The sequence below is a fragment of the Ursus arctos genome, unplaced genomic scaffold (assembly GCF_023065955.2).
Source record: "Ursus arctos isolate Adak ecotype North America unplaced genomic scaffold, UrsArc2.0 scaffold_12, whole genome shotgun sequence".
In the NCBI taxonomy this organism is placed as follows: Eukaryota; Metazoa; Chordata; class Mammalia; order Carnivora; family Ursidae; genus Ursus; species Ursus arctos.
Window position 1 is genome coordinate 53,045,672 of NW_026622786.1, and position 16,497 is coordinate 53,062,168.

Genomic DNA, 16,497 nt, shown 5'->3' on the forward strand with positions numbered 1-16,497 from the left:
TCTTAGAATTCCATTGTAACTAAACTATTGACATTTTAGGTGTACTGTTTTGTATTTTTTTTTAAATGGTTGCTCTATGGATGACAATGTGTTCCATAATTTATCACAGACTACTCAGAGTTACTGTTTTACTTCACGTACAATGTAAACTTTTACATGAAATGTGCATTTGAATAACCCCACAACCATATTTCCATTCACCTCATTTGTACTATTATCAAATGTGTTGTATCTATGAATATTATAAACCCCACACTACAATGTTATAATTTTGCTTTTAAAAAAATTAAGAGAAAATATATAGTATTTTATTTACCCACATATTTACCAGTTGTTTCAACACCACAGTTCTCAACGAGGAGCAACCTACTGAGGACGAAGATACTGGTAAGTATCTTACAATGCACAGGATAGCTTCTCCTACAGACAGAATCACCCAGCCCAGAAGGCCAACCCGAGCCAAGACTGAGAAACTCTACCTTAAGAATTACGCACATTATTTGTATCTGGTTGCTTTCAAGATACCCTCTTCAGAACTTTAGTTTTCATCATATTAACTGATGTGTCTAGGTAAAATGGTCTTTTTATTTACCCTGCTTTGCAGGGGAAGTGTCTGAGCCTGTTAGATCTAGAGGTTTTTTTAAACCAAATTTAGGAAATTCTTTACCATTATTTTTTCAAATATTTCACGTCACATTATCTTTTCCCTCTCCTCCTGGGACTGCAATTACACGTATTTTAGACTGCTTGGTCTTAAGTCCCTCAGGTCTTCAGGACCTGCTCACTGATTTTGTCATCTCTGTTCTTCATATTGAATTATTTTTGTCTTCACATTAATTGAAACTTTTTTTCCTGTTTTCTCCTACCTCTGCTAAGCCCATCCATTTTTTTTCAGATACTACACTTTTCAGTTGGAAAGTTTCTATACTTCTTTTTTAGTTTATATTTCTTGCTGAAAATCCCTACCTGTTCATTACGACTTTATTTTCCTTAGGTTCTTGAACAAATAACAGCTGCTTTAAATAAATCCTTGTCTACTAAGACCAACACCTGAGTCATCTTGGAGTCAGTTTCTATTTATTACTTTTCTTCTTAACTGTGGGTCCATTTCTTGTTTCTTCAACTATCTAGGAATTTCATTTACTGATTACACATGTTATATCATAAAGACCACAGATGTATAACCTTCCTCTAAAGATTGTTGATTTTTTTTTTTTTTTTTTTTTTTTTTGTAAGAAGGAGATAACTTTGCTGAATTCAAGCTCAAACTTCTGTGCAGGGGAGGAGCTGAATCCCTTCTCAGTTCCTTCAGGACTTGGAATCTTCCTCACAAACATGGTTCAGAGGTCAGACAAATGTATTTTGGCTGAGTTTACACAGAGATTTTGAGGCTCCTTTCTAAGTAACCCCCTTTTTCAGGGAGTTCCTGCTTACTTTCCAGCCTTGCTAACGGTTCTCAGCTCTGTGCCCTGACTCCGGCAGCCAGCAAGAACATTGACTACAGGCGGTGTTAGGCAAAAAGACAAATTTCATCCAGGGCAGTTTCCCTCTTTTGAGGACTAACTCGGCCCCCCGTCAGGTTCTGCCTGCCTTTGAACATGCCCCAGGGCCTTCAAATAGTTGTTTCTCTTTCATATTTAATCCAGTTTTAATAATGGTTATCTGCAGGGGGAATAATCCGATATAAGCAACTTCGCCAATATTGGCAAATACCAGTTAGGATTTTTAAATGTAATAGCCTTATTGGAAATAAGGATGATTATACCATCTATACCTTGATACATTCACCTCTCCTGATCCTTATGCACAGGGCTGACACAAGAGAAATAAACAGTTTCTACGAGACACTACTTCCACGCCTGAAGAAACTTCTCCGTGGTATAAAGAAAATAGTGTAGACTTTGTTATCACAGCAACTGTTCGCTAACTGCACGAACTTACAAAGATTATTAAATTCTCTATACTTTTCTACTTTTATCATGCAGGTATCCTCACAAGGTTGTTAGAAAGGTTAAATGCTTATGTGGCAAAGCATACAGTACGTGTTAAAATCAAACAAAAAATGTTGGTTTCTTTTCCTTAGACCTCTTCCTCCATTCCAGCAGTGGAAATAGAAGGAATTCCTAAAACATGACCACTTTTTTTCTAGTTACTTTATTCCATTAGTAACATCTAGTTAAGTTCACTTCCCAAAGAGGAAAGAACACAAGCCTGAGAACAAATTTCACTTGATGAACACACACAAGGCAGAAGTGGGGACTGTCCAAGGGGACGGTAAGTCCAGGGAAGATTCGTACCTCCACAGGGTCTCTGGGTCAGCAGGGATAGAGGCGGGAGGAAGACTGGCAATGTAAAAGGCATCTTTATCACAGAATTTCGCCACATGTAAGTAGAAAATGGTCTTTCTGTGGCTAAGTATACAATAAACCACAGTAATCTAATAAGCAAAACTGCTAATGAGAAAAGCAGAACAAATTTCAAAAGTGAAATAAATGAAAAGGTAAGGAAAATATTAACTTTAAAAAATTAAATCATACAGGTCAGCTGGGCAGACGGCAGAAGAGGAGGGCCCTAAGTTCGCCTCGTCCCGTGGATAACAGATAACACCCATATCAGGGTAAATGGCCTAGGAAATGACCTGGAGCCTGGCAGAACAAGCTCCACTACTAAACGCGGGGAAGAGGCCACACTGATGAAGGGAGAAGGGCAAAGACATGGTCTGGAGTGAAATGGACTGTGGTTATACATGGTTGGGAGGGAGCCAGTGGTGCAGAGGAAGGCGGAAAACAGACTTTCACACTGGGGAGCTCACAAATGGGGAGGATGAATCTTGATAATATTTGCTTTTGAAATTGAGAGAGGCCAAATTTCATGAGCCAGGAATTTTAAAAGTCAGCAGGCTCAGCTCTTGGAGAGCTGGATGGTATTAGGAAGCACAGCCCCCCCCCCCCCCTTTGAAGAGACAGGACAACGAACAGCCCGTGCAGATACAGTGTAGAACCAGCAGTTTGAAAACACTGGGGGCAGACAGGAAGGACAGTGATTTCTCATCTCAGAGCATGGTCTGGAGAGACAGGGATCATGGGGAGACCCCTCCAGGAACAAAGGAGCCAGCAGGCATCATTCCCTCCCCTGGCCCCCAGCATAAACAATGGCCACCTGCAGGAACAAGCAGAGTATGGACACTCCTTACCTAACTTGCTTACACCCCCCACCACCAGCACTCTCCCATCTCTTCAGTGGACCAGTCATACATGCCTCAGTCCTGGTACTGTGGGCCCGTCCCCCAGAAGACCATGAAAAACCCCGCCAACGCCACAGCTCCAGACCTGTGTGCTTTGTGGGACCTCAGTTCCGGCAGTGGCGGGTCTCATTTAGCAAGCAAACCACTGCACACCTTGCTGCCCACAACTGGCAGAGAGAGCCTCTGCAGACAACTGAACTGAAGGAAAAAGAGGCCAAGACTCAACAGTACAGCACGGGCAACACACATAGGAGATACTCGCTAAAGCGCCAGGTCATGGGGAACAGGAACCCTGCATTGCGAGCACGACAGGATCTATTCTTCATAAGGCTAATTATTGTTAAGAGCAAAAGAAGTAGCTGACTTTCCTAACACAGAGAAACAGACAAAGTCAAACAAAATGAGATAGAGAAAAATCTCCCAAATGAAAGAACAGGACCAAACCACAGCAAGAGACCAAAGCGAAATGTATATAAATAATGTGCCTGATAGAGAATATAAAGTAATAATCACAAAGATACTCCCTGGACTGGAGAAAAGAGACCATCAGTGAGACCCTTAACACAGAGAGTAAAAGAAAGAACCGATTAGAGATCAAGAACACAGTAAATGATATTAAAAATACACTTGATGGAATAAATAGCAGGCTAGATGAAGCAGAGGAATGAATTAATGACATGGAAGACAGAGTAATGGAAAGTAACCAAACTGAGCAAAGGAGAGGAAAGAAAATTATGCAAATTGAGAACCATCATAGGGAACTCAGTGATTCCATCAAGCATAATAAAATTTGTATTGCAGGGATCTCAGAAGGAGAGAGAGAGAAAGGGACAGAAAACTTATTTGAAGAAACAATAGCTGAAAACTTCCCTAATCTGAGGGAGGAAACAGATACCAGATCCAGGAGGCACAAAGCGCCTCCTCCCAAAATCAACCTGAGGAGGTCCACACCAAGACACAAAGTAATTAAAATGGCAAAAAGTAGCAATAAAGAAAATGTTTTAAAAGCAACAAGAGAAAAGAAGACAGTTACATCAAGGGAAACCCATAATATTATCAGGATTTTTCAATAGAAACTTTGCAGGACAGAAGAGAGTGGTATGATATATTTAAAGTGCTGAAAGAAAAAAAAAGTGCAACCAAGAATACTCTATCCAGCAAGGCTATCATTCTGAATAGGAGAGTAAAGAGTTTCTCATACAAACAAAAGCTAAAGGAGTTCATGACCATTAAACCAGTCCTATAAGAAATATTAAAGAGGACTCTTTGAATGAAAGAGAAACCATAGAGTACAAAGAGTAAAAAACACAAAAGCAGTAAAAATAAATATATCTGTAAAAATCGGTCAGGAGATTCCTAAAGTAAAAGGATGTAAAATATGACACCATATACCTAAAATGTGGGGGAAAGGGGGTGGGGAGAGGAGTAAAGGTTTAAGTTTAAACTTAAGTTTAAACCTAAGTGACCACCAACTTAATATAGACTGCTATATGCAGAAGATGTTATATATAAGCCTAATGGTAACCACAAATCAAAAACCAGTAACAGATATGCAAAACTAAAGAGAAAGAAATCCAAATATATCACTAAGGAAAGCCAAAAACTATGAGAGCAAGAGAAGGATTAGAGAAAATCCCTCTAAAAAACAACCACAAAACAAGTAACAAAACAACAATAGTACCTTGAGGACTCAATGTAAATGGATTAAATGCTTCAATCAAAAGACGCAGGGTGTCAGAATGGATAATAAAACAAGACCCATCTATATGCTGCCTACAAGAGACTCATTTCAGACCAAAAGTCATCTGCAGATTTAAAGTGAAGGGGATGGAGAAACATTTACCATGTAAAACAAAGTCAGTAGCAATACTTATACGTAAGTGTTCTATAAGACAAATAGACTTTAAAACAAAGACTGTAACAAGAGACAAAGAAGGACTTTGTATAAGAATAAAGGGGATGATACAATAAGAGGATATAACAATTGTAAAAGTTTGTTAATTGTATATAAAAGGGATATAAAAATTGTAAAAATTTGCTCCCAACATGGGAGCACCCAAATACATAAAACTGTTAATAACAAACATAAAGGAAACAATTGATAGTAATACCATAATGGTAGGGGACCTTAACACCCCATTTACATTGACGGATAGATAATCCAAAAAGAAAAATCAATAAGGAAACAATTGTTTTGAATGACTCATTGGACCAGATGGATTTAACAGACATATTCAGAACATTCCATCCTAAAACAGCAGGAGACACATTCTTTCCAAGTACACACAGAACACTCTCCAGAATAGATCACATATTAAAACTTAAGCAACCACAAAACAAGTCTCGACAAATTCAAAAAAATTGAAGTTATACCATGCATCTTCTCTGACCACAACACTATGAAATTAGAAATTAAGCACAAGAAATAATCTGGAAAAAGCACAAATACTTGGAGGTTAAAATAACATGCTATTAAACAATGAATGGGTCAACCAAGAAATTAAAGAAAAAAATCAATCATTCAGGAAAACAAATGAAAATGAAAACACAATCGTCCAAAATCTTTGGGATACAGCAAAAGCAGTTCTAAGAGGGAAATTTCTAGCAACACAGCCCTACTTCGAGAAGCAAGAAAAATCACAAACAACCTTACCTTACACCTAAATAAGGTAGAAAAAGAAGAACAAACCCAAAACCCAGCAAAAGGAAGGAAATAATAAAGATTAGAGCAGAAATAAATGACACAGAAACTAAAAAAAACAATAGAACAGATCAATGAAATCAGGAGCTGCTTCTTTCAGAAGATCAACAAAATTGATAAACCCTTAGCAAGACCCATTAAAAAGAAAGGGAGAGAGAGAGGGGGGACCAAACAAACAAAACTACTAATGAAAGAGAAGAACCACCAACACCACAGAAATACAAACATATCTAACAGAATATTACGAGAGCCTGTACGCCAACAAATTGGGCAACTTAGAAGAACTGGATAAATTCCTAGAAATTTATAACCTACCAAAACTAGGTCAGGGAAAAACAGAAAATCTGAACAGACCAGGTACTGGTAAGGAGATTGAATCAGTAATGAAAAAACCCAAAAAACAAAAGTCCAGGACCAGACAGCTTCACAGGCGAAGTCTACCAAACATTTAAAAAAGAGTTAATCCTGATTCTTCCCAAACTATTTCAAAAAATAGAAGAGAAAGGGAAATTTCTAAATTCTTTTTATGAGGCCAGTATCACCCTGATACCAAAACCAGATAAAGACACCACAAAAAATAAAAATTAAAAGAGAGAGAATTACAGAGACTTACAATACCTCTCATGAATATAGATGCAAAAATCCTCAACAAAATATTAGAAAACTGAATCCAATAACAAATTTTAAAAATTATGTACCACGATCAATTGGAATTTATTCCCAGATGAAAGTGTGGTTCAATATTCACAATCACTGTGATATGTCACGTCAATAGAAGAAAGGATACAAACCATATGATCATTTCAATAGATGCCGAAAAAGCATTTGACAAAGTACAACATCTATTCATAATAAAAAAACTCTCTGCAAAGTAGGTCTAGAGGGAACGTATGTCAACATAATAAAGGCATTATTTGAAAAACCTACAGCAAACATCACACTTAATGGGGAAAAACTGAGAGCTTTTCCCCTATGATCAGGAACAAGACAAATATGTCCACTCTTACCAGTTTTATTCAACACAGTACTGCAAGTCCTAGCCACAGCATTAAGACAACATAAAGAAATAAAAGACGTCTAAATTGCTAAGGAAGAAGTAAAACCTTCACTATTTGCAGATGACATGATATTATACATAGAAAACCTTAAATACTCCACCAAAAATCTACTAGAATAAATGAATTCAGTAAAGTTGCAGGACATAAAATGTACAGAAATCTGTTACATTCCTATACAGTAATAATGAAGCAGCAGATATTGAAAATAAAAAAACAACCGTATTTACAATTGCACAAAATACATTAAATATCTAGGAATAAACTTAACCAAAGAAAGACCTGAATTCTGAAAACTATAAAATACTGATGAAAGAAACTCAAGATAATGCAAAGAAACAGAAAGACATTCCATGCTCATGTATTGGAAGAACCAATATTGTTAAAACGTCCATACTACCCAAAGCACTCTACGGACTTAATGCAATCCCCATTAAATACAAGAGCATTTTTTCACAGAACGAGAACAAAAAAATCCTAAAATTTTTTGAAACCACAGAGGATCTCAAATAGTCAAAGCAGTCTTGAAAAACAAAACTGGAGGTATCACAATCCAGATTTCAAGTTATATTACGAAGTGGTAATGATTAAAACAGTATGGTACTGGCATAAAAACAGACACACGGATCAATAGAACAGAAAGCCCAGAAATAATCCTACAATTATATAGTCAATTAATCTTCAACAGAGGAGGAATATATATACAATGGGAAAAGACAGTCTCTTCAACAAATGGTGTTGGGGGAAAAGCACAGCAACAGGCAAAGAATGAAACTGGATCACTTTATTTCACCAGACACAAAAATAGACTCCGAATGGATTAAAGACCTAAATGTGAGGCTTGAAACCATAAAAACCCTTGAAGAGAGCACAGGCAGTAATCTCTCTGACATTGGCCACATCAACACTGCTCTAAATGTCTCCTGAGGCAAGAGAAATAAAAACAAAAATAAACTACTGGGACTACATCAAAATAAAAACTTCTATAGAGCAAAGAAAGCAATCAACAAAATAAAAGGCAACCTACTGAATGGGAGAAGATATTTGCAAACGACATATCTGATAAAGGCTTAGTATCCAAAAGATATAAAGAACTGATACAACTCAACACACAAAAAACCAAATACTTCATTTAAGTAATGGGCAAAAAGACATGAACCGACATTTCTCCAAAGAAGATATACAGATGGCTGACAGACACGTGAAAAGATGTTCAGCGTCACTTATCATGAGGGAAATGCAAATCGAAACTACATGAGATACCACCTCATACCTGTCACAAAGGCTAAAATAAATAACACAAGAAACAACAAATGTTAGCAAGGATATGAAGAAAAAGGAACCCCCTGCGTACTGTTGGTGGGAATGCAAACTGGTGCACCCCATCTGGAAAACAGTATGGAGATTCCTCAAAATGTTAAAAATAGAACTACCGTATAATCCAGGAATTGTACCATTGGGTATTTACCCCCAAAATACAAAAGCACTGATTAAAGGGATACATGCACCCCTATGCTTACTGCAGTGTTATTTACAATAGCCAAACTACGGAAGCAGCCCAAGTGTCCATTGATAGGTGAATGGATAAAGAAGATGTGGTGTATATATATGCAATGGAATACTATTCAGCCATAAAAACCAATGAAATCTTGCTATTTGCAACAACATGGGTAGAGCTAGAGTGTATAAAGCTAATCAACAGAAGTCAAAGAAAGACAAATACTGTATGATATCACCTATTCCATATATGGAATTTAAGAAACAAAACAAATAAGCAAAGGGAAAAAGAGAGAGAGACAAATCAAGAAACAGACTCTTAACTACAGAGAACAAACTGATGGTTACCAGAGGGAGGTGGGTGGGGGAATTGGGGCATGGAAATTAAAAAGTATGCTTATCATAAAATAAAGTTATAAAATATTAAAAAGTTATACAAAAAGTTAAATCATACATGTTTAAAAAATTTAAGTTCATTGTGCTTCCTCCTGTCTATAAAAGTAAATTTTGTTCCTTGTAAAGGAACAAAAAATTAGAATTGTACAGAACTATAATTTATAAATTTTTAAAATTAACAATAAGTTATGAAACATTTACCATGTGTTTACATAGTGTTTTACTCGATCTTTAGTATTTGCATTGTATTTCTGGAATAATATTGACATAATTTGTTTACTTAGTCTTATAAATTGTTGGAAATTTAGGCTGTTTCTAATTTACAGAACTATAAATTATTTATAAATGATTTTACACATCTCTGATAATTTCCTTGGATTTTGTCACCTAAACCTAATTAGCATACAATCAATGTCCGTACATTGATTAAACTGTTAACTAACAAAGGAACAAAAATGGAGTCTTATGAAACACATGAGGGAATGCTTGCCAGGTTATATTTGTATTAATTCACGATTATCATTCCTTAGATACAGGTCTTTTGGCACCTAATTACATCATCTTCCAACCTATATTTCTCTGTCTCTTTACAGATGTGTAAGAGACTTTATTGTATATTATTCTAATACCCAGCTGCACCAGTTTTATAGAATCTATTTCACCTGTGTTTCTGGTACCCTATCATAAAAGCACAAGGAGCCATCAGTTATTCCAAGGGAATTCACAAAGGTTTTCTTTTCTAAAGGTTATTAGAGACAGATGAGGCAAATACAGTTGCTCCAAGGAAATCAAAGTGGAAGCATTGCTCCCAAAATGGGAGCATAGGGCAGAGCTGAGAAGCTGATGTGCTGAGAAATAAGAAAGAATCAGAATCAGAACCATTATAAGACTCCCACGATTGTATCATCATATACTGCTAGCTCTCAGCTTAAGCCACTAAAAATAACCTGAAGGAGAAAAGGCCAAAGTAAAATTGACATATTTAAAGAATGGCACAATATACCTTTTGAATACAATACTTTCTATGTTATGGATTGATTGGTTTAAATGTTAGCATAACAGCGCCTATAATTATGATCATGTTTCTGCATCAGTAAGCAGTGGTGAACAACAGAGGCATTTCCTGGAGCTCCTTAGCCAGGTGTACATTGGTATAGACCACAAGTCAGCAGTTTTTCTGTAAACACCGAGACAGTAAATATTTAATCTTGTGGGTCACATAGTTGTAGCTTTTCAGCTCTACCATTGTGGCCCAACAGCACCATGGACAATATGTAAATGAATGGACGTGGCTGTATTCCAGTAAAACTTAATTTACAAAACGGGCAGCGGGCTGGATTTGGTCTAGAGTTGGTTGACCACTAGTGTAAACACCGAGAGGTAAGTACCTAGCATAAAATGATACTTAGTGTCTTGAACATGTCCCCAAATCCCAAATGAGCAAGGAATGTTGTGTAGATGAGCACAGTTTCGCTTTCCTATGATATCACAGGAATCACAATTTCATACTCAGTGAACTCAATTTTTCTAGATATCATCAAAACCTGAGAATCATTTACCTGTGCATAATCACCAAAAGGTTGAGAATAAGAAATGCACTTTTCCAATGTGTGTTGTGATTCATTTCCCTGAGAGATTGCATCCAGAATATTGCTTGCAATTCCAGTCTTCTGTAGAGTGGTTTTACTTGCAGGGGCTAAGGGCAAAAATCAATATTTTTAGCTAAAAGTTGTTTTGTTATAAATTATAAACAAAATACAAAACTCACTAATTCAACATGCTCCCAAACACAGCACAGATTTTCATTTGCCAGAATGTATGTGTATTTATTAGCCCCAGGAGAAGAACGTATAGAATATGATGTTGTCTTGTTCATTTAAAGCAACTGAAAATGGAGGTTTGCCCTATAGAGAAATAATTTTGATGGAAACATATTTAAGATATAGGTCTAATCTCTAAAAGAAAGCAAATGAAATGTAAACTAATCATTCTTGTTAACGCAATAGTTGTAACCATCAATTTTTAGACCAGATAAAAAGGTAGTAGGTATAGGAGAAGCACATTAAATTTTTTTCTGGTTCTTTTTAAAAATTACCAATTAATGTCTAAGTTCAAGAGGATACTTTATAAAATACAGAGAACACATATGAAAATCTTTCATTTCTTTTCATTCAATTCTATTCTTTTTTCCCAGAGGTAATAGTTTAGAATTATTTTCCCAGATTTACTGTGTGCATTTACACATTAAATGTGTACATATAAGAATATATAGCTTTAAACAAATGGAATCTTTTACGCACATTTGCTTTTTCCACTTAATTGGCTTCGGAGATATTTCAGATTAGTACATGTGGCTCTCCCCCAACTATAACAAAAAGTTGTATTGTAGTCCATTTTATGATGAACTATTTTTTATTTAACCATTCCCCTATTGATGAAAACTAAGGCACTTGTCAGTTACACTATTGACAATCAACACTACAGTGAATATCCTGTATATATTATATATCCTAGGTAGTAGATATACACTATGTCCAATATAGTGAATATCCTAGTGCCTAGAACATACCACATTTGTGATTTTCCCTTAAAACTAAATTTAATAATTAATTTACCTTAATTGAAGGCCTGAAAATGTCTTCTAAAAAAATAGAGTTCAACTTCTGCCAATTATCATTAGCTTACACATTTTGGGGGTAGTTTGTAAATATTCTGGGTATATGAGATATGTACAGGTTTAAACCTCTATTTTAGAAATAAATGTAGAATAGAAATGATTCTATATGTATTGTAAAGCATGATAGTATTGCCAATAATTCCCTTGCCCGATTTTCTATTATGATTCAGCAACTCAATAAAGATTATATTCTTAATAAAATATTACAAAAAAAAGTTTCCTTAAATAATTAGAATACATTTTAAGTGTCTTAATTTTAGTTATTCTTTCATTTAAAGACTGGGGTCATAATTTAGGCATTAATCGCCAATAGTCATTATTTGCTTCCATTCGGTTAAAAATTAAAGTAAAACTGATTATGGAAAGTAAATACTTTATAAAACTCCAAAATATTAATACTGAGCTTTTACTTACATGATAAGCACACACTGGGCAACACACTTGCCAAGTTCAAGTATGGATTTTTACTGAGCCGTATTTCTTTTGGTGGTTCTCCCAAAAGTGAAGTCTGATTCTTAGAGGCAGCCTATTTATCAAAAACAAAACAGTAGGTGTTTAATCAGAGGTACAGGAAAATAAAAATGAAGAGTAGAGAAATACTTATTTTTTAGTAAATCAGCCTAGTGTAATAAAAATTTGTGGAACCTAACGTTTGAACATACAAAGTTATAGAATATTTCTGGATATTGATGAAAATGGTCACATTTTACTTGCTATTATTTTTTCAATTAGTTTTGTTTTTAAACTTCTCTAAAACCATAGAACTTTAGAACCGAAAGAGAATTAAAGGCCTTCTTGTAAATCCTTCTCATTTAAACAGGAGAGAATTCAACTTCACAAGAAAAAACAAATTCCAATACCTTATTTTCAGAAATACTGTTACCTACATTTTCCTATTAAGATTTTTATTTTATAGTGTGTGGCTATAGCCAAATGATAAAGGAAAGCTTACTTATCTCTGGTTCTAAAAATAATACCAAACAAAATAGGCGGATTTAATAAAACCCAAATCCACATTTAGAAGATAACCCTAGAAATTCACATTTCTTGAAAATATATCACTAAATTTTATATAACTAGGTGCCATATATATATATATATATATATATATATATATATATATATATATATATATATATATATATATAAATAAATAAATAAAACTAGCTCAGGTCAGGTAAGAGTTCTAGTACTTCTTTAACAGAAGAAAAGGGCTGATTCTTCAGATCATTTTGTTCTTTTTTTTCTTTTTTTTTAAAGACTTTATTTATTCATTTGAGACAGAGAGATACAGAGAGAGAGAGCATGAGCAGGGGGAGAGGGCTAAGCAGACTCCCAGCTGAGCCAGGAGCTCAATGTGGGGTTCGATCCCAGGACCCCGGGATCATGACCTGAGCCGAAGGCAGACACTTAACCATCTCAGCCACCCAGTTCTGAATTTTTTACTTTTCACTCTGTTGGTAAAAAAAATTTTAAATAAGACAGGGGCGCCTGGGTGGCGCAGCGGTTAAGCGTCTGCCTTCAGCTCAGGGCGTGATCCCGGCGTTCTGGGATCGAGCCCCACGTCAGGCTCCTCCGCTATGAGCCTGCTTCTTCCTCTCCCACTCCCCCTGCTTGTGTTCCCTCTCTCGCTGGCTGTCTCTGTCTCTGTTGAATAAATAAATAAAATCTTAAAAAAAAAAAAAATTTTAAATAAGACAATTCAAGTTACTATAATTAAAGCTAGCAGCTAAATTTTAATTTCAAATTAATTTTTATTTTGTTCCCTGAACAGAATGAAGTATAATCTCAAGTGCTTGTTTCTATATTCGAGAGCCACAACTCCTTTTATTTATTCTTTGTCTGACCAATATTGTTGTATTTGGACTGAGAAATCTGTCTCATACATCTTCATAAGCCCCAAAGAAGTCCAGATTTGCCTGTGATATGTAAATCACAGATACATATGTATTTATCTATTCAAATGTGCTTACTGAATGTTTACCATGCTCCAGGTGCTGTGGTAAGCACTGATAATACTAAAATGAGTAAGACAGGAATACTGCCATTAAGAAATTCACAGTCAAGTAGATATGATAGCTCAAAAGAAGTCTAAGATGGAACCATAAGATTCTAGGTGGGAGTTAAAACCATTACATATTTGCCAAAGGAAAGTGTATAGCATGAGGAAAGACAGTGCCCCAGAGAGAACTCAGTGACTGAGTAAAGGTAGCCAGCAAAATACTCTCAGATTTTGTTGCTAAAGTACTTAGACTAGCAAGGTAATCAGATTCTATCCTATCAGGGGTTCTCAACTCCAGCTATGAAAGAGAATCACTTATAAAATTTTTAAAAATACAGTGTGCCAGCGACAACAACAAAAAAGCCCTGAACCAAATAGCTTCACTGGGTAATTCAACAAAACATTTATTTTGATTTATTTTTAAATTTAAAATCAATTAATTAACATGCAGTGTATTATTAGTTTCAGAGGTAGAGTTTAGTGATTCATCAGTTGCATAAAACACCCACTGCTCATTCCATCAAGTGCCCTCCTTAATGCCCATCACCCAGTTACCCCATCCCCGCACCCACCTCCCTTACAGCAATGCTTAATTTGTTTCCTGGAGTTAAGAGTCTCTTATGGTTTGCCTCACTCTCTGATTTTGTCTTATTTTTCCTTTCCTTCCCTTATGTTCATCTGTTTTGTCTCTTAAATTCCACATGGGAGTGAAATCATATGATTTTTGTCTTTCTCTGACTTATTTCGCTTAGCATAATACCCTCTAGTTCCATCCACGTCATTGCAAATGGCAAGATTTCATTCTTTTGATGGCTAATAGTCTAGTGTGTGTGTGTGTGTGTGTGTGTGTATTCATTCTTCTTTATCCAGTCATCTGTTGATGGACATCTGGGCTCTTTCCATAGTTTGGCTATTGCGGACATTGCTGCTATAAACATTGGGGTGCATGTGCCCCTTTGAATCACTATTCAACAAAACACTTTAAGAGGAATTAACACCAATTCTTCTCAAACTCTTCCACAAAACTGATGGAGAATACTTCCAGCATTGTCCTAGTATCAAAGCCAGACACCACAAAAAAGAAAGAGAACTATAGACTAATACCCCTTATAAATACTGGTGCCAAAACCACAAACAAAACAGTAGCAAACCAAATTCAGTAGCTTATTAAAAGGATTATACACCATAACCAACTGGGATTTATTCCTAGAATGCAAGGATGGTTCAATATACAAAAGTCATTCAACATAATACACTACATTAACAGAATGTAGAAAAAAACCACAATCACTGCAACTGATGCAGGAAAAGCATTTGACAAAATTCAACATGCTTTCATGATTAAAATTCAACACACTCGGGGCACCTGAGTGGCTCAGTCGGTTAAGCATCTGCCTTTAGCTCAGGTCATGATCTCAGGGTCCTGGGATTGAGCCCGTGCAGGGAGCCTGCTTCTCCCTCTCCCTCTGCAGCTCCCCTTGCTTGTGCTCTCTCTCTCTCACTCAAATACATAAATAAAATCTTTTAAAAAAACAAAATAAAATTCAACACACTCAGCAAAGTTGAAATAGAAGGAAGCTACCCTAATATAGGAGACGTTATATATGAAAAGTCAACAACATATTCAATAGTAAAAGACTGAAATCTTTCCCTCTAACAAGAACAAGACAAAGCTATCTGCTTTCACCACTTCTGCTCAACATAATATTGGAAGTTTTAGCCAGAACAATTAAGTAGGAAAAAGAAATAAAAGACATCCAAACTAGAGTGGAAGAAGTAAAGTGATTTCTGCTTGCAGATGCATGAAAACCCTAAATGTTACAAATACACAGGCACAAACTGTTAGAATAAGTGAATTCAGCAAAGTTGCAGGATATAAAATCAACATACAAAAATCAGTTGCATTTCAATACACTAACAATGAACAATCCAAAAAGAAATTAACAAAACAATTCCATTTACAACAATCAAGAAAGAACTCTTAGGAATTAACTGAACCAAAAAAAAAAAGAAGAAAAAAAAAAGGAATAACTGAACCAAGGAAGAAAAATACTTACTCACTAAAAACTACACAACATTGCTGAAAGTGATATTTAAGCAAAAATCTCAATAAAGTGAGGGATAAGCCATGAAAATATCTGACTGCCCTGTCCGACATGGTAGCTACTAGCTACACATGACTACTGAGCATAAGAAATGTGGTTTAAGCTGAGATGTATGCAGAATGTAAAATATATACTAACTCTCAAAGAGTTAGTACCAAAGAATGTAAAATATCTTAATAGTTCAGTATATATTACATTTTGAACTAATATTTTGAATACACTGTATTAAATATTAAAAATGTTAAAAACAGGGGCACCTAGGTGGCTCAGTTGGTTTAGTGTCCAACTCCTGGTTTCAGCTCAGGTCATAATCTTGGGGTCCTGGGATCAAGCCCTATGTGTGGCTCTGCACTCAGTGTGGAGTCTGCTTGAGATTCTCTCTCTCCCTCTCCCTCTGCCCCTCCCCCCACACACTCTCTCTAAAATAGATAAATCTTAAGAAAAATTTAAAAATATTACTGGATTAAAAGACATAAATAAAAGGAAAGGCATCTCATGTACATGGATTAGAAGATGTATCGTTAAAATGTCAGTATTAACCAGAGTGACCTAGAGATTCGATACAGTCCCTATAAAATTCCAACCTTTTTTTTGTTCAGAAAAAGAAAAATCCACCCTAAAATTCATATGGCATTTCAAGGGACCACAAATAGTCAAAACAATGTTGAAAAGAGTGAAAAATAGGAACAAGAATGGAAGGCTCATATTTTGTGATTTCAAACTCACTACAAAGCTACAGTAATCTCAACAGTGTAGTACTGGCATAAAGACATACAGACAAATGGAACAGAACAGAAAATCCAGAAGTAAGTCCCTGAAT

The 16,497-nt window shown here is 35.7% G+C and overlaps 1 protein-coding gene across 2 annotated transcripts in view; it reads right to left on the reverse strand.

Annotated features, from left to right (window-relative positions):
* Nucleotides 1-16,497, reverse strand: part of RAVER2 (ribonucleoprotein, PTB binding 2) — a 91,221-nt gene that overhangs the window by 18,523 nt on the left and 56,201 nt on the right. For both annotated transcript variants that reach the window (XR_008958811.1, XM_026497435.4), the window contains exons 10-11: nucleotides 11,985-12,096; nucleotides 10,453-10,589 (exon numbers count right to left, since the gene is read on the reverse strand). Coding sequence is in view for 1 of the 2 variants with exons in the window: in XM_026497435.4 (XP_026353220.2) it covers nucleotides 10,453-10,589; nucleotides 11,985-12,096 (249 nt within the window). In the remaining variant the exon portion in view is untranslated. The remainder of the gene's footprint in view (nucleotides 1-10,452; nucleotides 10,590-11,984; nucleotides 12,097-16,497) is intronic.